Source organism: Polypterus senegalus, chromosome 12 (genome assembly GCF_016835505.1).
Source record: "Polypterus senegalus isolate Bchr_013 chromosome 12, ASM1683550v1, whole genome shotgun sequence".
In the NCBI taxonomy this organism is placed as follows: Eukaryota; Metazoa; Chordata; class Cladistia; order Polypteriformes; family Polypteridae; genus Polypterus; species Polypterus senegalus.
The window spans coordinates 33,458,199-33,479,543 of NC_053165.1; the positions used below are offsets into that span (position 1 = coordinate 33,458,199).

Here is a 21,345-nt window from a genome sequence, read left to right on the forward strand (position 1 = left end):
GTTTATTCGGCTACCAGGGACTAATGAGAAGAACAGCAGAACACTGGCATAAAATTAGGGTCCATGCTTAAAAAAGGGAACCCACAAGTGATTGGAGTGGCACTGTGGTTAAATATTTAGACCATTTAAAATGATTACAAAAAGGAAGTATGTATTGTATTAGAAAAACAAAAAAGTCATGGGGAATTTAAGACAAGGGAAACTACACATTAGGCCAACAGGTGGCAGCAAAGTGTTCCCACATGAACTGTACAGTACTTCAAAAAGCAGGCTGCTTGAAAAACACAGTCATCTCACTAAGCCTGCCAAAAAAAATAGCCTTATGCTATTGTCTAGATCAGTGCTTACCAACCTTTTTTCCTGTAGTGGCACACTTTTTGTAATCAAAATCATGCCAAGGCATGGTCAGGGCCGTCTTAACAGCAGTATAGGCCCCTGGGCAAAGCAATGCACTGGGGACTCTACCTACACAACCACTCAGCACACAGAGAGGCTGACCAAGCACTAGTTAACCGGACTTGTCTTGTCTGCTTGTAGATCCTCTTTTGGAGGTGTACGTAGCCCCAACAGAACCCACGGCAAATGGTCGACCCAGCTGTTATTTGTAACAGAGGATTTAAGGACTGACTTTAGCGAACGGTAAAAATCACTAACAAGGTCATTAGGTTGGGGGTGGTAGGCAGTGGTATTGGTGTTGTGTTGTGGAAAATCGGTGACAGCTGAGACTTTGAAAGGCAAAGAATCACACCCTTCTTTGAAGGTACTTCAAGCAGGAATTTATCAGGATTGATAATCAACCCATAAATCAACCCATGCAGGCTAAGACAGTCAAACAAGGCTTGGAGATTAGCGAGGTGTTTAACCTTGGAAGAGCTGGCAATCTAAATGTTGTTTAGGTAGACAAAAAGGAAGTAAAAATTTGGGAACATCTGCCGGGTGTACATGTACTTAGAGACGAAGTCCATCTTTGAAAAATTATTTTCCCAGAAAGCCGTGCTGAAAAATCCTGTGGGTGGGGAAACGGGTAGCAGTCTGGGACTGTGTGATCGTTTAAACGACGATAATCCCCACATGGTCGGAAATCATCACCTGCTTTGGGCACCATATGAAGGGGCAACGCCCAAGTGCAGCACACAGTTCCCAGCCATTCTATGTCAGCAAACTCAGTCTTTGCAATAGCAAGCTTGTCAGGGGTCAGCCGACAAACATAGGTGTGTACCAGTGGACCAGCTTAATTTCAGTTGTGGAAAAAGTGCGATTGTTTAGCTGGGGAAATTTATTGAGAAGGTAGAGAAGTCGTGAGTTGCAGCCATCATGTTGTACAGGGAACAACACTGCAGAGTGTGCAGGGAAGAGTGGAAAGGGAAGTCCTTTGCATCTTCAAGGTGATGGTTCTTAACATCAATGAGCAACCCTTTTGCACATAGGAAGTCTGCACCCAGCAGTGGCTGGGCCACCTTGGCCAAGACAAAAGACCAGCTGAAACGTTAACCACTGAAAGATAAGTTGGGATGCAGCGTTCCATAGGTGTTTAGTGCCATTAGAATGGGTCCTTCTCTCCCCGAAGCCACATCAACACACGATGCAGGTAGCATGCTCACTTGTTCACCAGTATCACACAAAAAACGTGGCTGAACTGGCAATCTGTTATTTAGAACAGTTGGCCTGATAGGTCAGATGAAAAAGTGTTTACTAACCCGCCAGGCCTAAAATAACATGGTGGATGACATTTCTTTTTTCTTGCCAAATTGGGCATGGTAAAAACACAGGCCAGTTGTCAGGATTGAGGCAGGAGGAGGAAGAGTAACATGAGCCTTGGGCTTGCTAACAGGACTGATTAGGGTTGTAAGAGAAACACAACTTTGCGAAGCAGAGTGCAGGTTGTTGGCCATTTTTGCCAAGTCTCAGTAGTCAACAACGGTGTTGCCAGGGCAAACGTTGCAGGCACAGTTCTCTAAATATGAAACAGGGTTTATGGCTGCCAAGAAAAGGCAACATACTATGGAGGATTTCACGTCTCAAAGATAGCAGTCCCCGCACCCACTCTGACTCAGTGAGGCTGTACGTTTGCTATGTGCGAGTCTATGTGCAAGAGAGCTGCAAAAATCAAACATAAAAAGAAATAACACCATTTGCAGTTTCATTTTCAAAGTCCAGAATGGTACAAAATTTAAAAAAAGAAAGCAGTCCTTTTAAGGATAATGAGCCACCTCAAACAGCCATGTAAAGAGAAGCAAATCCAGCTATTGCAGTGCTCAGCATAATACTACAAAAATACAAATCGTCCTGTTTCCACTTCAGTGTAAATAAATGTAGATTATGACATAATAAAGATTAATTTCTGTCATGTTAAATATTGTAATTAGATTGCACATTAATTACTTCAGAGCTACAATTATTCATGGTCTTCAAATTTTATGAGACAGTTTCGTTGTGAAGCTCTCAGTACAGGGGTGAAAAGATTAAAATCACATGATTTAAACACATAGTTTAAGTGAAGTATTCTATTGATCGAAGAGTCTCTACAGTTAAGGAGGACAAAGAATTTTGTAAAATCGAGATGCAAACCCTGCCCACTGACTCACACTATTTGCATGCTGAGAACTTTAAAATGAAAATGCAAAGTGTAAAATGAAAATAAAAAGTGAAAAATTTAAATTTATAGAGTGGCAGGTGGTGCCCGGCTTATTTGCTTTTTACTTTTCACTTTTGCAACTCAAAATGAAACTGCAAATGATATTATTTAATTTTATTTTTAATTTCTGCAGCATTCTTGTGCATAGACTTTTAAAATGAAATTACAAAAAATGATTTCGTATTAATTTTAATTCTTGCAGCATTCTTGCGTGTAGACTTTGAAAATGAAATTCCAAAAGAAAGATTGCATTTTCATTTTATAATTTTAATTTTCTTTTTTGCAGAAAATACCTCCTATACTCGTATAAGCCATCGTAAACGTGTCATGTTGTGTCAGCTTCTTTACATTGTGGTTACAGCAAAATTTTCAAATTGCCTTTACTGTTCCAATTATCCTTGTACTTTACCATAAACAAACAACCACAGGTTACATTCCCATCCTTCATGGACATTTAATATAGCCGATGTTTGATGATCAATAAACACAATACTTACACTTGGGAATGAATTCTGAACAAGTGTGTATCGTGTCCTGGGGGATTATCAAAAGATAGGCTAGTGAGGACCATATTTTCATTGCAATAAAATTTTCAGAACGAGACCTAAAATTTTTTTAATTTCAAGAACATATCAGGCTACGTACTGGGTTAGTTCTTGCTTGTCTATGTGCTTTAGCATCTTGTCTGCTTATTATTTCTCATTCTTCACCACTTGGCTGCCTTCTGTGATGTGCTACATGGTCTTCTTCTTTCTTCATATTAAGGTGTACTTTGTCACGTAAATGGCCTCTGCGCTTTGCTTAATGCTCTTCTTTTTCTCTCTTGGGAGACCATCCACAAAGCAGAAGTCAAGCCAGGTCAGGTTAGGGAGCATGCACTGATACAGCGCATTGCCACACCCATCACACGATAAAACAGCTCAGGATCCTGGTTGACAACCCCCCCAAGCAGATACGCAGTCCAGGCTCACACTCCGGAAATGAACCATCTTTCTGCCACAGCCAGATATTATGTGGGTGTCCCCTTGGTCTATGACTCAGGCGCCGCTGCGAGTGGCAGCCTTTCCATCAGCTCCTTGTACGACTTTATCTTTCTACCTTTTTCTCTATTTCACTGATCACTCCTACAACTTTCTTTTATGTGGACTTGTTCCCTGAATACTTTTTACTACTTGGACATAGATTTTTAAATGCCAAGACTCATCTATTCAGGTAATCAACTTCAAGTGCTGAGAACAAATGCCTGCACCGGTGTGGTTCTCTATTCACCTGACAAGGTAGGAAGGCGATATCGTGGCAGCAAAGCCGGATCTAAGCTAAAAGTGAAGCAGCTTGCGAGAAAGTAGCAATACAAAGGCGCTTTTCCACTGCATAGTACGGCACGACACGGTTCAGTTCAGCTCACTTTTGGGGGGTTTTCCACTGGGAACAGTACCTGGTGCCTGGTCCTTTTTTTAGTACCACCTCAGCCGAGGTTCCAAGCACGCCGAACCGTTACCAAAACGTGACGTGTAAACTCTGCTGGTCACTGATTGGCCGGAGAAAATCGTCATTACTGTGTCACTGAACTTGCAACACGAGACACAACAGACCTGCTAGATTTTTAGCACAGCCAGCGAAGGTTCGGACGCACCATTTTGTTTTAACCAAAAATGGCTGTTTCGTGGTCTATTGAGGAAGTACAGACGTTCCTCTCGTTGGTAGCCGAGGTAGCGGATCCAGCGAGAGCTGGATGGGGCGACGCGGAATGAAAAAGTTTTTCAGGAGGTCGCTAAGCTCTTGGGCGCACATGGCTACCACCGGACTTACAAACAGTGTAGGGACAAGTTAAAAAAAATGAAGAGCGAGCAGTAGAGGCGGCGCAACTATAACGACACGTGAATAATCCCGCCCACTCTAAAGCGGTACTAAACTGCAGTCGAAACGCAAACTGAGCTGAACCAAGGTGAGCTGTACTGAACCGTGCTGTGCCGTACTATGCAGTGGAAAAGCGCCACAAGCCTTTCGGTGCCTTCTGTGATCCTGGGAAATGTGAACTCACTACCAAATAAGATCGATGAACTGTCCGCTCTGCTGAAAAATGTCAGGACCTACAGAGAATGCAGTTTGTTGTGTTTTTGTGAAACGTGGCTAACCACTACCATCCCAGATGCTAACGTGGTGCTACTGTGCTTTAGCACAGTTAGAGTGGACAGAGACGCAAATACCTGCGGGAAGCGGAAAGGAGGAGGACTCGCTCTCTATGTGAACACAAGGTGGTGCAATCCTGGACATGTAAATGTCACAATCTCCACTTGCTGCAGGGACATCGAACTGTTGGCCGTAAGTCTGCATCCCTATTACTTGCCTACAGAGTTTGGACACGTTATTGTTGCTATTGTTTACATGCCTCCTCGGGCAGCTCGAAGCGGGGTGCCACCATCAAGAGAGACATGGAGAGAACAAACCAAATGAATAACTTCTTTAACAGGTTTGACCACCCTAACCCACTCTCACCTTGGAGTACTGCACCCTCCTTTCATCCTTCTGCTGAAGGAGACATCCCCACCCAAAATTACAGCAGCCCAGGTAAGCAGAGAGCTGAGGAGACTTCATGCCAGCAAAGCAGTGGGTCCAGATGGAGTATCGCCACGACTGCTGAAGTCCTGTGCATTGGAGCTGGGGAGTCCTCTACAGTGAATCTTCAACCTGAGCCTGGAACAGGGGAGAGTCCCAAGGCTTTGAAAAACATCTTGCATCACCCCCATCCCAAAGATATCACGTCCTAGTGAGCTGAATGACTTCCGGCCTGTCGCTCTGATGTCACATGTGATGAAGACCATGGAGTGGCTGCTACTTCACAACCTGAGGCCACAGGTCCACCACGCCCTCGACCCTCTGCAGTTCGCATACCAGGAGAAGGTGGGCAGAGGCAGTGGTGCTGAAAGAATTATGTTTCTGGACTTCTCTAGTGCCTTCAACACCATCCAACCTCTGCTCCTTAGGGACAAGCTGACAGAGATGGGAGTAGATTCATACCTGGTGGCATGGATCGTGGACTATCTTACAGACAGACCTCAGTATGTGCGTCTCGGGAACTGCAGGTCTGACATTGTGGTCTGCAACACAGAAGCGCCACAGGGGACTGTACTTTCTCTGGTCTAGTTCAGCCTATATACATCAGACTTCCAATACAACTCGGAGTCCTGCCACGTGCAAAAGTTTGTTGACGACACTGCTATTGTGGGCTGCATCAGGAGTGGGCAGGAAAAGGAGTATATGAATCGAATTAAGGACTTTGTTAAATGGTGCGACTCAAACCACTTACAGTTGAACACCAGCAAAACCAAGGAGCTGGTGGTGGATTTTAGGAGACCCAGGCCCCTCCTGGACCCCGTGATTATCAGAGGTGACTGTGTGCAGACCTGTAAATACCTGGGAGTTCAGCTGGATGATAAATTGGACTTGACTGCCAATACTGATGCTCTGTGCAAGAGAGGACAGGGCTGATTATACTTCCTTAGAAGACTGGCGTCCTTCAAAAACTGCAATAAGATGCTGCAGATGTTCTATCAGACGGTTGTGGTGAGTGCCCTCTTCTATGCGGTGGTGTGCTGGGCTGGCAGCATAAAGAAGAAGGACGCCTCACGCCTGGACAAACTGGTGAGGAAGGCAGGCTCTCTAATAGGCATAGACTTAGGAGATCGTTCCTCCCAAAATACTATGCAACTCTTCAATTCCACCCATGGGGTAAACATTAACATTATACAGTTAGTTATTGTCTGTTATACCTGCATTTTTCTCAATCTTTAATTTAATATTGTTTTTTATCAGTATGCTGCTGCTGGAGTATGTGAATTTCCCCTTGGGATTAATAAAGTATCTATCTATCTACAAGCCAACCTTGATATCCAGCAACCTTGAGGGGATCCCGTGAAGTCTCAGGATGCCCCACAGGGCAGCTTGATCAACTGAGTTGAACGCTTTATGAAAATTGACAAAGGCTGCAAAGACACTTTGCCAAAATTCGCATTTGCACTCAATGAGAGCAAGGATGCGGTCAATGGTAGACTTCTTAGGCGTAAAACCAGATTGCTGAGGTCGCTAGTAGGTGAGCAATTGATCATGGATCCTGATGAGGACGACCCTAGCAAGGACCTTACCCGACACCAAGAGCAGTGTTTTTCCCTTGTAGTTGCTGCAATCCGGGCGATCACCCTTCCCTTTCCAGATAGGGATGACAAGTCCCATTTTCCAGTCAGTTGAGATAACACCAGTCTCCCAAACAGAAGCAAACATTAGTGGCAATGCCAAGAGGGCAGTCTTACCACCAGCCTGAAGAAGTTCACCCTGGATACCACAGATCCCTGTAGCCTTCCCTACCTTCAGCTGGTTCAGTGAGATTGAGTGGTTCACAGCTACTTGGGGGATCAGCCTCAAGAACCGTGGACCCAGAGAAATCCAGCTTTAAACAGCTGCTAAAAGCAGCCAGCCTAGCCGGTCCCAGCTGCAATGTCATCCATAAGGACCATTCCATCAGCCACCGCTTCAATTCTCCTGTAAGCAGGACGTGGGTCACTAGACCATAGACGTGTGTTACTTGCTATTCCTCTAACAAATGCCTCCTTATCTGCCCTCAGAGCCCTTGCAGCCATCTTTTTTGGCTCCTGGTACAGACCGGAGTTGCCATCAAGCCATGCACTGTGACTCCTCTCGATGACATACAGAGTGACCTGCGAGATGAAACACCACCTTCTGGGAACACTGGTAACACAACCCTCAGCAAACCTTCAGGGTCTTGTCATTGAAGGTCTCCCACATCACATTAGGATTGGCAGTTGCACCTAAATCCGAAAGTTCCTCACATAAACTGCGTGCAAACGCGTTAGAAACAGTCTGGTCTTGAGTCTAGCCCAGCCCAGCCTCATTTTCCTAGTAGGTGGTAACCTACTAAACCTAAGCTGTATCTTCAGAGTAGCAACAACAAGTCTGTGGTCAGAATTCACAAACTGGGCACTTCTGTAGACCCTGTAGTTTGGCAAGAGCCTCCAGTGTCTGAAAACGAGGATGTGATCGATCTCCTTCACTGCACCACCAGTATTGGGGTACCAACAATGAAGTCCAACAATGTGGCTCAGGGCGCTGGAAACAGAATCCAGTGATTCGCAGCCCCTGACCTTTTGCAAAGTCAAGGGATATGGAGCCACTTTCACCACAGTCACCAGATCCATGGGAACTGAAACAATCCTCATAGCCAGCCCTGTCAGTGCCTGTGGCTGCATTGGAGTCACCCATGACCAGAGGAGTGTCACCTTGTGGGCACCCATCAAGCACAAAGCGAAGCTGCGAATAAAATGTCTCCCTCACCAAGACATCACTCACCGCAGTTGGAGCATACACTGAGAAAACAGACAAGGCACCCAGGGAGTGCCGTAATCTGAGTCTCATAATATACTCATTGAAAGGAGTGACATCGGACACCATCAGAAGAAGTCAATCCACTACAGCAATCATCAGAGTGAGCAGACCAATAAAAGGTGTACCCACCTATTGAGATCTAGCCAGTCCCCGGTCTGCATACCTCAGAAAGTGCCGCCCACTGAAATGCAGAGTTTACGCAGCTCCTTTGACAGCAGAGGAAGATGATCATCATGTTGGAGAGGCAAGATGAGCTGCCTCAAATTGGGACATGAGTGCTGCCATGCAGCAGGTGATGTCTCAGCACCACACCAGTTCTGTTCCTCAACAGGCCTGACCCCATTGGCTCTCCCATTTTTGACTCTTCTAGGGATGGGGCACCCGAGGGCTTTCCTCCATCCCCTTCATAATGCAAGCAGCCTACGTATGGGTGGCTGGAGCAAAGCTTCTCCCGCGGAGAGCAGAAAGGAGTCCTTTCTGTCATCTCAGGGCTGTGTGAAGTTTTTTTTGGCTGTAGTACCAATTCTGCCATGATTTTTCCCATGATACAGTTTAATGTCATATCCAGGACCTGCAAAACAAAAAGGCTCATGGAAAAAGATACATAGAAATAAATAAGCTAAATAATCAACAATGTTAACATAAAAAATGAACAAAACAGACAGAATAAGAAGAAGACGATAAGAAATAAGAAATAATAAGAAACTTGAATCCCAGCCAGTGGGGGGAACCCTGGTTGAAACTTAGCACACAGACAGAGCCTCAGTGAGCTGAGAAACTCAAAAGGTGAATTGCAGAAATGACTCAACTGATAGGGCGGCACAGTGGCACAGTGGGGTAGCACTGCTGCCTCGGAGTTAGGAGACCTGGGTTTGCTTCCCGGGTCCTCCCTGTGTGGAGTTTGCATGTTCTCCCCGTGTCTGCTTGGGTTTCCTCCGGGTGCTCCGGTTTCCTCCCACAGTCCAAAGATTAGGTGCATTGGCGATCCTAAATTGTCCCTAATGTGTGCTTGGTGTGGTTGTGGGTGTGCCCTACGGTGGTCTGGCGCCCTGCCCGGGGTTTGTTTCCTGCCTTGTGCCATGTGTTGGCTGGGATTGGCTCCAGCAGAGCCCCGTGACCCTGTAGTCAGGATATAGCAGGTTGGATAATGGATGGACTCAACTGATAGGGAAGAAAAATGGCAGGGCTTCCCAAAAGACATGGACTGATTTGGCTTGCAGCGTTTTGAACAGTGGGTAAGAAATTCCAGCAGTTAGGGCTTGCTTTATAATTACTTTGATTTGATATTCTCTTTTTAATCAATATGTTTCGGTGTACCATTAGTTTAATACATTACATATATATAAATAGAAACTGTCACACAAAGGCTTCCCACAGTCTTAAAAGCTAAGCTGAACAAAATTTTTCTTTCAAGAGTCATAAAAATTTTAAAATTACAATTACTTTTAAAATGTTAAAATAGATGGACATAACTATTTTTAGAGACATATAGAACAAAATTGCTTTCTCTTTATTGAAAGATTCAGAAAATATAAGCATAAATCTGGGCTTTTAAATTTTAATTTAAACTAAGCAAGTGGGTAATTTAGAACTTTATAATTTCTGCTACATTTTAGTGCAATTTACACTATATGTGAAATGGAGTCCTTCAGGTCTGGCCCCTTTGTGTTTATTGCTAGATATTTTTGGAATTTAATTTTTATATTTTTTAATGTTATAGAGGTAGTTTGATCACATAATAATAACATTTAAAATCACACAAAACATTCTCTCTTTCCATTTACTTCTGTTTTTAATCACCTCCTCCTTTATCATGTTTAGCAACTTTGCATTACTAACTTTTCTTGCTTGGGTTTTCAGAATAGTCTAATTGTTAATAGACTGTCTCTCTTTTGTCCATTATCCAAGACATAACTTTCAATGATCAAGTGAAATATAAATAGACTTAAAAACTGACTATTTAAAAGACTTCCATACAGCACCATACACATTTTAAAGCATTCAGTCATAATCTGTCCATTGTCTCCCAAAAGACACAGATCAAACAAGGTGGGAGGCAGCTTTCTGTTTTTATTGGAGGTAGTGAATTGTTCTGAATTTGCAGCCACATTTAATGAAGTCACTCTAGTTGGAAGTTTCTAGAAACAACTTAAGACACCTAACAGTCATCTAGTGTATTTGCTTGTAAATCAAAAGCTACATAAGGTTTGACTTTTAAATATTCTTTCTTTATTTCCTAGCTTGGCTTTAATTTTTGCTTGCTTTATTTTATTGTATTTATATAATGCATTTGTGTGTCACATATTATATTTGTGAATTACACAAATAAATGTATGATTATTTATCACAGACTATAATCTTGTTAAATACTTTCAAAAACTGTCAAAAAACTGTTTTAGGTACTACTGTATATAATTAATTAAGGTCATACATTTCATTAGTTCTAGCTCTTGGTATTACTGAGGCCCGTATCTATCTGTTCTGTAATCAGAAATTTATCTCAAGCCATTTTCAGTTTCCAGTGCAGGCTGACAAATCACTTCTTGCTAAATGCGATAGTGTGGCAGCCACCGCCCACGAGATTAAAGAGTGGTTTTCTGCAGAGACCTTTAGAGGCGCCCATTTCACATTCCGTTTCAAAGAAGCCCAATGAGTTTTGTAGGAGGTCTGTGCTTTGCACAGCATGGTGACAAAACTGTTATCTTGACCATGAATTTCTGTAGCTGTCTTTTTTTATAAAAGTCACGTGTGCATTGCAGCCTTGCCAACACTTTTTTTGGTTTAAGTCTGCTTCCTGAAATATCTGCTACTTCATACTCTCAGAGAACTCTTAAAATAAAGTATTCCTAGAAGCAATAACAAATGTCAAACAATTCAGAACCAGACTCTCTTTCATAATAGTATTTACTGTATAAATGAAATGCAGGGATTAATGATTAATTCCATTTATGTTATGCAGAAAGTCTCGTTTGGAGTGCCCAAGTCCACAAGTGGGTGTAGCAGGTGTAAGGAAAGATGGTCGTCGGAATGTACGTCGGAGGATGACTTGCCCAAGTCCACAGGAGATCAGCAAGGCCAAGGAGATGATGTCTACCATGGGGACTCTGACAAAGAGTGCCAGCCTGGAGGAGCTGATTGAACGCTGCATTCACTGCTTTGGTAAGAGCCATTTCATAGACCTAACTGCAGTTTATAGGAGGATTTTAAGGCATCAGGCTTTCTCCCTCCTCTTTAGGGCACTCTTTTGTATTGACAGAAGCCACAATTATTGCAAAGAAAGGTTTTGGGTTAGGTTCGCAAAAACCACACACATATGGAAACCTCAGATACTGAAGCATTGATCCTATGGGAAAAAACAGGGTTAGATTCCAGTGGACACTATTCACAATGCACTTGTGCTAACCACAAATACTTAATTTTGTGTACCAAAAATCAGCTCAGCTCATCACATCACATACCATCCTAGGTCCTGTCCCATGAAGAGAGCCAAGTCAGGACATGAAGGGGGAAATGGAGTAGGGTTGACACACTGACCTCCAGCTCTCTCACTCTGGAGGCTTGGTTAATGATCCTTCCACAGGTTTACCTATGGAAACCTTATTACAATTTTTACTTCCTCTAGATATTCAAGTTTGTTTGATCCAAGGACACCACTAAACCATGCAGTCACTAGCAACAAACAAGAGGCAATGTCAGCAATGGACAGGGACTTCATCATCAATTTGTCATTACCTGCAGAACAATTGCAAGCCCTGGTTTTCATCGCAAATGGGTTTTAATGGATTACCCATGGGTCTTGGCACCGGGTAGACACTTATTGAGGCAAGTGCAGCCCCGACCTTCTAAGGCAATCACAGACCAATTATTACTCAATCTCACGTGTAGCTACTGCATTGTGGGGCTCTCTGAATTTATTTTCTACTCAGTTAAAAATAGGTGCTCTCAAAATGTAGTTGTTGTAAAATAGGTTACACTTTTAAAACTGCATATAAGTGAATCTCTAGGAAAGCAGGATTTACTGCTAGCAAATTAAGACCTAGTTATATGCTAGTGCAATAACAATTTAATGCAAGGGCTTTATTTAGTCCTATTAAACATACATTAAGGATTCACAGGCCTTATACTGACATTTGGACTGTAGATGAACATGTTATAATACATTTAAAGGAATACTCCCCTCAAAATGATATTTTTATGTGTTACTTACCCCCTGTGATTTGTCGTGATAGCCTAAAAAAAATGTATCTCATGTTTTCATGGAGGGCAGAGATAACAAACTTTCTGATTGAATGGTTGTCTGTGGAGGCCAATGCTGGTCAACAGCAAATAATATCAAAACTCTCCATGAAGAAAACCCACGTTACTTATGCCACTTAATCCACATGTCAGATGGTTACAAGTTGCAACATGCATGCAATTTTTGTTAAAATATTTTTAAATACAAACATCTAGATAATCACAATAGTGTGCAAAAAAGAAAAGTGGGCTGAGTGTTTGAAAGATTGGCTTATCCCCCACACTCACTGATCAAAAGTGATCTGATTTGTTGATCTGTTTCAAGTCAACCATAGCCATTCCAAATCGAAGTTATTTTAGTAAATTGCTTATCTGTTGTTTCTTTGGTTTCTTGAACACTAGTGTTTTAGTTACTAGCATGCCATTTTAGATTATTAAGAAATATTTACATTTTAAATTCTGCATTATTTATTATAAGTCAGTTCAGTTACTTGTAAAATGTATTACAAGCTTCATTGTGAAGATAAGGCTTATTTGTAGTTTAAGAATTTTGACCTCCACGGGGTACCACAAGCCCCAAACTGCAGACATAATAGAGCCCAAGCAGATGTTATGATCAAATAAAAGGTTTTTATTGAGCCCCAACACCTTCTTCACGTGAATAACAATAAAAATACACCAAGCACATTTCTCCTTCCTCCTCCAAGAGTGTAGCCTTCTGCCTCCTGACTCTGACTCAACTAAAACGTGACAGTGGGCTTTCTTTTAAGCTCAACTCGGGAACTGCTTCCAGTCTTTTGTCCCAGTCATCCAGAACACTTCCAGGTCATGTGGAAACCAGGGCATTCCTCCCTTGGCAGTGCCTTCTGGTGGTCCCTAAAGACCCTGACAGGGTTGTATTTCCAGACTCCATTTCCCATGTAACCCTGTGGATGTCTTAATCAGGTTTAGCCCCAAGGCACACTGCCACCTGCTGTGCTGGGGAATGACCTGCTCCTGGTAAGCCCATTCTGGTCATTCTATTATGGCCTCCTGGCTAGGTAAGAAACCTTCCATTATCCTAGCTAGTATGCCTGTCCTTCATTCTGTGCACCCACAGAATAAATTAAGCAAGTAGATTATTATTAGTTACTACAGGTAGACAGTAATATACTATTTCACAGACAAAATTCTAAATTTTCGTAATACTTCTGTTTATTAAGAATTAAATACAATAGAACTGCTGCAAAAAGAAATAAATTACTACTTTTTCTGCTGCTTTGTAATTCTTATTTAGACCAAATAAAGCCTTTGTTAGAGTCTTAGTATTCAACATTAAGTGACTAATAGATATACTATAGGTATTGCCTATTCTAAACTTTCACCAGGACGTGTATACTTTCTCCTTTTCACATATCAAGGATTTCCATTGAAAGTATAGTGCTTTTGTTCTTTAACTATTTCAAAGTCCTGTATCAATCTATGGCTGACACGGTACAACACTCTACTGCTATTTCAAAGTCTGGGAACTTGTTCTGAAATCAGTTTTATCTTAGTCACTATTCTGGACCACACTGTCAAAGACTGAATAATAGAAAGCATACTGTATGTCTATTTCAATGTCAAAGTAAGAAACTACCTGTAATTTATTTCATGTGCCTATGTTTTTTGTGCAAAGAAAAACAGACTAACATTCAAATAAAATATGCACGTAAGTTTCTAACTGGAATTTATTATGAAGTAACAGCAGTGATCCACTGTAATAATTCCTTTCATAATTTTATACCCTTTGATTGTGTCACCTCTTAATTTTCATTTACTTAAACTGAAAATGTTTGGACTTTTTGTAGTACTGCTACATCTTTTTTGTAATATGGAGACCAAAACTGTTCACAATACTTTAGGAGAGGCCTCACTAATGTGTTATATAGTTTAAGCATAACCTCCAGTGAGTTGTCAAGGTGAGGTCAAGGTTACTTTATTGTCATCAGAAACTGTGTACACATACATAGTGAGATGAGACAATGTGTCTCAATGAGTCATGGTGTAACGTATAGCAACATACGGCAAAGTACAAGTTGTGACAGAAGCAATGTAATAGTAGACAATAAAAACAGACAATAGACAAAATACTGTACAATAAATAGATAAAAAGAAAATGAAACACTGTACCACTATAGTGTGAAAGGTAATATGCTAGAAAGATACTTGGTTAGAGAGGAAATAGACATTTTTATGTATTCAGAATTCTGATGGCCTGCGGTATGAAACTGATACTCAGTCTTGCAGAACCAGAGTGGAAATTATGATACCATTTTCCAGACAGTAGAACAGTAGTTAGGATATAGCAGGTTGGATAATGGATGGATAGAATAGCAGAAAAGAGAACAGACCATGTAATGGGTGGTAATGGTCTTTTGCAATGTTACTGGCTCAGTTAAAACTGTGGGTTTGGTAGATGTCTTTCAGGGGAGGTTGAGGCTCACTGATAACCATCTCAACTGCTCTCACTATCCACTGCAGTGTGTTGCAGTTCGAAACATTGCAGTTCCCGTACCAAACAATTATGCAGCTAGACAGCAGACTTTTAATGGTGCTCCTATAGCATGTGGTAAGGATTGGTGGGGGGAGGCCTGCTCTCTTCAGTCTCTACAAAAAGTACAGACACTGCTGAGTCCTCTTGGCTATGGAGGAGGAGTTGTGGAGTACTCTACACATTATGCTATATAATCTAATATCCCATTAGCCATAATGTGTACTGTACGTTAAACTTTCAATCCTCCCATTCTGTACTAAAATCTAAGATTCTTTTTTTTCTACATGAAAAGTTGCAGTTGTTGTATAGTTGGAATTTCTCTTACTGGAGTATCAGAAGCTGTAGTAGAAACAACAGTTCTCTCCAACTGTATGTTTAACTCAAAATTTCTACCTCCTTTCTGTAATACTTTACATTTATTTACATTAAATTTAATCTGCCAAATCCTATATGCTATAAAAGTCCCTCTGTAAAGATTCAGCTGAATCTATTTTATCTGCCCTTTCTCCTAGTTTAGCGTTATGTGCAAACCTGACCAGCTGTTTGTTTATATTTCTATCCAGATCATTTATGTGCATTAATAAGAGCAGCAGACTCATCTCTGATCGCCAAGGGACACCACTTCTAACATTCTGAAGAGGTTCTTCTCACCATAAACTTTTATTTCCTGTGTTTAAGCCACATTTGTACAGATCTACACAAAGCAACCTGAATGCCCACTTCTTTTAGTTTGATGCATAGCCACTCATGTAGTACCTTATGAAAAGAATTCTAAAAATCAAATCATCATATTTTTTTTTTTTGCATTTTCTTATAGTTCCAGAATATTAGGTAAACCTGACCTTTCCCATCTGAACCCATGCTAATTGCCAATATACATTTTCTTGCCATGTGACATTTCTTGACATTTTTCCCTTAAAAATTGCTTCCATTGATTTACTTTTCATGCATTTTAAGCTTTACTTGGACCTTCCCAATAACCCTTTTATATAACGGGATAATATTTGATAGGTACATTGATGGATTAAACGCCAGAAGTCCACATGACCGTCATCATCAAGTTCTTCCATGAGAACCCTGAATACAATGAGGACTGATCATTTATGTTAGGTAGAATGCCTAGAGGGGGCTGGGCAGTTTTGTGGCCTGGAACCCCTGAAGATTTTATTTTTTTCTCCAACCGTCTGGAGTTTTTTTGTTTTTTCTGTCCTCGCTGGCCATCGGAACCTTACTTTTATTCTATGTTAGTTAGTGCTCCCTTATTTTAATTCTTGTCTTTTTTCTCCTTCTTCATCATGTAAAGCACTTTCAGCTGCATTATTTGTATGAAAATGTGCTATATAAATTAATGTTGTTGTTGTTGTAGCTTCCTGTTCCTAGGAATTTATCTGGTGTGCAGAGATTTTCACAAAATAAACATCAAGGGTTTATATACAGTGGCATACAAAAGTTTTGGTGCCCTTGTTAAAAATGTCTGTTACTGTTAAGTAAGCAAAAAATACGCTGATCACCAAAAGGCATTAAGTAAATGATTACACATTTGTTTAATACTTTAAGCAAGATTACATTTTTATTTCCACCGGTACATTATTATTCACCGGTACAAAATACCAAAAAAAGAAAAGGGCCTGAAGCAAAAATTTGGGCACCAGACATGACCAGTACTTAGTAAGACCCATTTTGGCAAGTGTCACAGCTTGTGAACGCTTTCTGTAGCCAACTAAAAGTCTTTCAATTATTATTTGGGGTATCATCACCTTGCTTTTGTCCTTGCAAAAGGCTTCTAATTCTGCAAGATTCTTGGGTCATCTTGCATGCACTTCTCTTTTGAAATCTATCTTCAGATTTTTAATGATGTTTAAGTCGGGGGACTATGAGGACTATAGTCAAACCGCCAGCTTGCGCCTCTTGAGGAATTCCATTGTAGATTTTGAGGTGGGTTTCAGATCACCTCAATCTTCAACTTTTTTTACAGATGGCGATGTTTTCTTCTAGAATCTGCTTGCATTTATTTGAATGCAATCTACCCTCTACCAATGACATGTTCCCTGTGCCACTGGCTGCAACACAAGCCTAAAGCCTGATCGATCCCCACCCATGTTTAATAGTTTTTCGCTCTAAACATACCTTTGTGCACATAGCTTGTGGCCAAACATTTCTATTTTGACTTTATAAGTCCATAGGACTTGTTTCCAAAATTCATCAGGCTTGTTTAGGTGTACATTTGCAAACTTCAGGCACTAAATTTTGTGGCTAGGATGCAGGAAAGGTTTTCTTTGGCTGATTCTACCATGAAGGTCAGGTGTCACTGCACAGTAGAATAGTGCACCACAACTCCAGAGTCTGCTGAATCTTCCTGACGGTCTTTTGCAGTCAAAGGGGTTTTTTTTATTTGTCTGTTTACCAACAACAAGCAGTTCTTTCAGAAAGTTTTCTTGGTCTTCCAGACCTCAGCTTGACCGTCACCATTCCTGTTAATTGCCTTTTCTTTATAAAATTACTAACGGAGAAAACAACTACCTAAAAACACTTTGCTGTCTTCCTGTAGCCTTCCCCTTCTTTGTAAGAATCAAATTATTTTATTTTACAGCATGCTAGGCAGTTGCTTAAAGGAGCCCATGGCTGCTGATTGTTATAATGAGGATTGAGGATTCAGAGAATTTATACAGCTTTGCAAATTGCATCACCTGGGGTTTCCTAATGATGACTGTGAACAACAAGCCATAACCCTAATGAGCTAATTAAGGTCTGAGGTCTGAGACTTTGGGAAAACGTCCTCAAATATCTTGGGTTGCCCAAACTTTTGAATGGTACTCCTTTCCTTTTTTTCACTGTATAATTATACAAAACAAAAACAACACACAAATTTTGCATCTTTCTTCTTCTTTCAGCTGCTCCTGTTAGGGGTTGCCACAGCGGATCATTTTCTTCCACATCTTTCTTTCCTCTGCATCTTTTTCTGTTACACCCATCACCTGCATGTTCTCTCTCACCACATCCATAAACCTTCGCTTATGCCTTCCTCTTTTCCTCTTCCCTGGCAGCTCTATCCTTAACATCCTTCTCCCAATATACCCAGCATCTCCCCTCTGCACATGTCCAAACCATCGCCTCTCTGACTTTGTCTCCCAACCATCCAACTTGTGCTGACCCTCTAATGTCCTCATTTCTAATCCTATCTATCCTTGTCACACCCAATGCAAATCTCAGCATCTTTAACTCTGCCACCTCCAGCTCTGTCTCCTGCTTTCTGGTCAGTGCCACCATCTCCAACCCATATAACATAGCTGGTCTCACTACCATCTTGTAGACCTTCCCTGTCACTCTTGTTGATACCCATCTGTCAAAGCCAAAGCTTTCCTTGATTCGCCACGGGATTCACATCTCCCTGCTGATTAACTACAGCCTTTTTATTTAATCTACGGCTTCTCCGCTGTTTTATCGTTTGTTTATTACGATTATAGTTATTGTGTAGGTATTTTAGACTTACTTTACATTGTTCAGGTACCCATTTCCTTTATCGTTCCAACCGTACCCCCATTAACATGTCTATCGAGGTGATCACCATCGATCAAAGAACTGGCACTTACCAAGTGGTTTCCATGCCCGGAGATGCCGCCTGCCTTTTCCATTCTCTTTGTTACATATTGTATGGCCATATAGGGCTCAGTCTTGATATCCGGAGGAACATTGTGTCTTATGTATTGAATGACTGAGACAGGTTCAAGGTGTGGACTGATGAAGGTACAAGAAATAATTATACTACACAGGAGCACTATCAGAGTGAAATGCTTAAGCCCTTCACCTATGGTTCTGCATGTGAGTTGATGGCTGCCACTGAATTGTTCGGTCGTCACTTTCAAGTGTACCGAAATGGCCAAATATTTTACACCTTTGGACAACCGCCAATGTCTTTTAAACATCTTAGATTCACAGGTGACAATTTCAGTAGTGGACACTTTGATGTTTATGAATGTTTAAACTCTTAAAAGCTGGATGCGAAGTTATCGATGAAACCGGTTGTATGCTTACAACACTTGACAGATGCCGAATGTCACTTCAACACAAGTCCTGCAAATACTGTCGTAATTGAAACAAACCATGAAACTCAAACTGATTATGACAGCAGCAATCCAAGCTGTGAGATTTGAGACAAGATTACTTTTTTACATGGCCAACTGTACGTTGCATGCTCAGGAGTAAGGTCAATGCACAGCTTGGTCATATTATACCTGAAGGGCCAAACTGACAATGTGGTATACAAAGAGATCCTTAACAAATAATTATTGGTATATTTTCCCTCAGTTTAAAAACATTTAATTTTCTTTTTAATAAAAATTATAAGGCAATACTTCGCCGCTGCGAAGCACAGGTATTTTCTTAGTTTAAAAAATACAAGGGATAAAATATAAAACTCACTTGTAATGGTATTACTGTAACTTTCAAAATCATTGTTTGTGGGCTTTGGCTCGTTTGAAATTAAATCTTGGAGAAAAAACATCTCCTGGCACTTGGTAGATCTCAAGTAAGATTTAAACAGCTCTAAAGATGAAAATCTCTTTAGTCAGAGGCAGCAGTGATAGGAAGAGTCAGGACTGCTGAGGGACTAAATTTTGATTTCTTAGACCCCTGTCCCCTTCTTAAGCCCATTGCGGCACTTCTTGTGTGATTTTGGGCTATACAAAAAAATAAATTGTATTGTATTGCATTGTTACCCATTCACCATGTGGCTGAATTGGTGCTGCTGATTTTAGCCATACACTGGGTACAGTGGAGCCTGGAAAGACTGAAGCCAAATCAGAAAAAACTGAATTGTCTAAACAAACCAAGTCAATCCAGTTATTGTATCCAGATATGAAAATAATCTTCATGATTTATGAGATCAGTTCTGATTACCTTAAACGTTACTAAGAATGTAACATTCATCACAAACATTCTTGCAACAGAGATTGGGTTTCACCTTAGCAAGGTTTGCAATTGTATCATTGTAGTGTGTTAAAGCTTTGCTTAAATGGAGGTCCTCGCAGATTTGCCATTGCAAAGAGTATCTATGTAAAAGAATGCCCTTGGGTGCTCTAGGCAATTGCCTGCCTTGCCTGTCCGTTCACTGCTCCTCTGCTACTTGGCAGTCCCTGCTACCGTTGGGGATTTCTTGGCTTCTTCACATGTGTAAGCCTCAGAAAAATGCAAGATCAAACCATTTGCTATTTCATTATGTTCATATTTTAATTCGTCCTTTCCATTCCAAATACATTTCACCTCCTTCTTGACTGTTCTTTTACTATTAAAATATTGAAATCTCTTCATTTAAAAATACATAAATTAAGTTGGGACAGGATGTAAAATACAAATAAAAAAGAAAGCAGTGATTATTTGTAAATGTTCTTTTATCCATGATTAGCTGAAAACAGTACAAAGACAATATAAGTTCAGTTTAAACTAATCAACTTTATTTACTTTATACACTCATTCTATATATGATCCCAGCAACATATTCCAGAAATGTTCAGACAGGAATATATTTAGACATTGTCTAGATGGCAATATGTATTGCTCCAAAATGTGTACATATACTTCATCATTAGCAGTGCCTTCACAAATGTAAAAGTTTACTTTGCCATTCGCACTAACCCACCCCCATACCATGGCAGCAGAAGATGGCTTTTGAACTTGTCGTTATAAATAATCCGGATGATATTATTCCTCTTTGGCCCAAACAACACGATATATATCTTCTCCAAAAACAAGATGAAAGGTGGAGTTATCAGACCACAGCACACATTTCCACCTTATGTCAGCCCCATGTCAGGTGAACATTAGTCCAAAAAGTCAACAGCTTTTTGGTTGTTGCTGATGTAAGGATTCTGATTTGCATAGTATAGCTTTAACTTGCGTTTGTAGATGGTATAATGAACTGTGTTTAATGACAACATTTTTCCCAAGTACTCCTGAGACCATGAGGTTACATTCATTACAGAAGAATGTCAGTTATTTATGTCATGTTGTCTAAAGGATCAAAGACCAGAGGTATTCAGTATTAGATTATAAATACACACTGATTTCTCTGGATTCTGTGAAATTTTTAATGATGTTATGGGCCGTAGATGGTAAACTTCCTAAATTCGTTGCAATTGTATGTTAAGAAATGTTTCTAAACTGTTCAACGATTTGCTCATGTATTTTAGTGCAAAAGTTGCGAACCTCAAACCAGGCTTGCTTTTAAACAACAGAGCTTTTCATGGAGGGTCCTTTTATACCCAATGATGATAGCATCATGTGTTGCCTAATCACCTATTTACCGGTGGAAATTTCCAAATAGGTTTTTTTAGCATATTCTACAGACCTGTCCCAACTTTTATGTGATGTGTTGGAGGCATCAAAATTTAAATTTGGTTATATTTACAAATTTATTTTAAATTTCTGAGGTAAAAAATTTGCACACTTCTTTTTGTATTGCTTTCAATATTAATAAAAATCTAATATTAAATAAAGAAAAATTTAATTTGACCACTTTCTGTTTTATTTTTTTTGTATTTACATACTGTTCCAACAAATTTTTGGA

At 40.6% G+C, this 21,345-nt stretch overlaps 1 protein-coding gene across 3 annotated transcripts in view; it reads left to right on the forward strand.

The window, feature by feature from the left end:
- Positions 1-21,345, forward strand: part of rasgrp4 (RAS guanyl releasing protein 4) — a 176,637-nt gene that overhangs the window by 65,417 nt on the left and 89,875 nt on the right. For all 3 annotated transcript variants that reach the window (XM_039770783.1, XM_039770781.1, XM_039770782.1), the window contains exon 2: positions 10,992-11,191. In XM_039770783.1, coding sequence (XP_039626717.1) covers positions 10,992-11,191 — 200 coding nt within the window. The remainder of the gene's footprint in view (positions 1-10,991; positions 11,192-21,345) is intronic.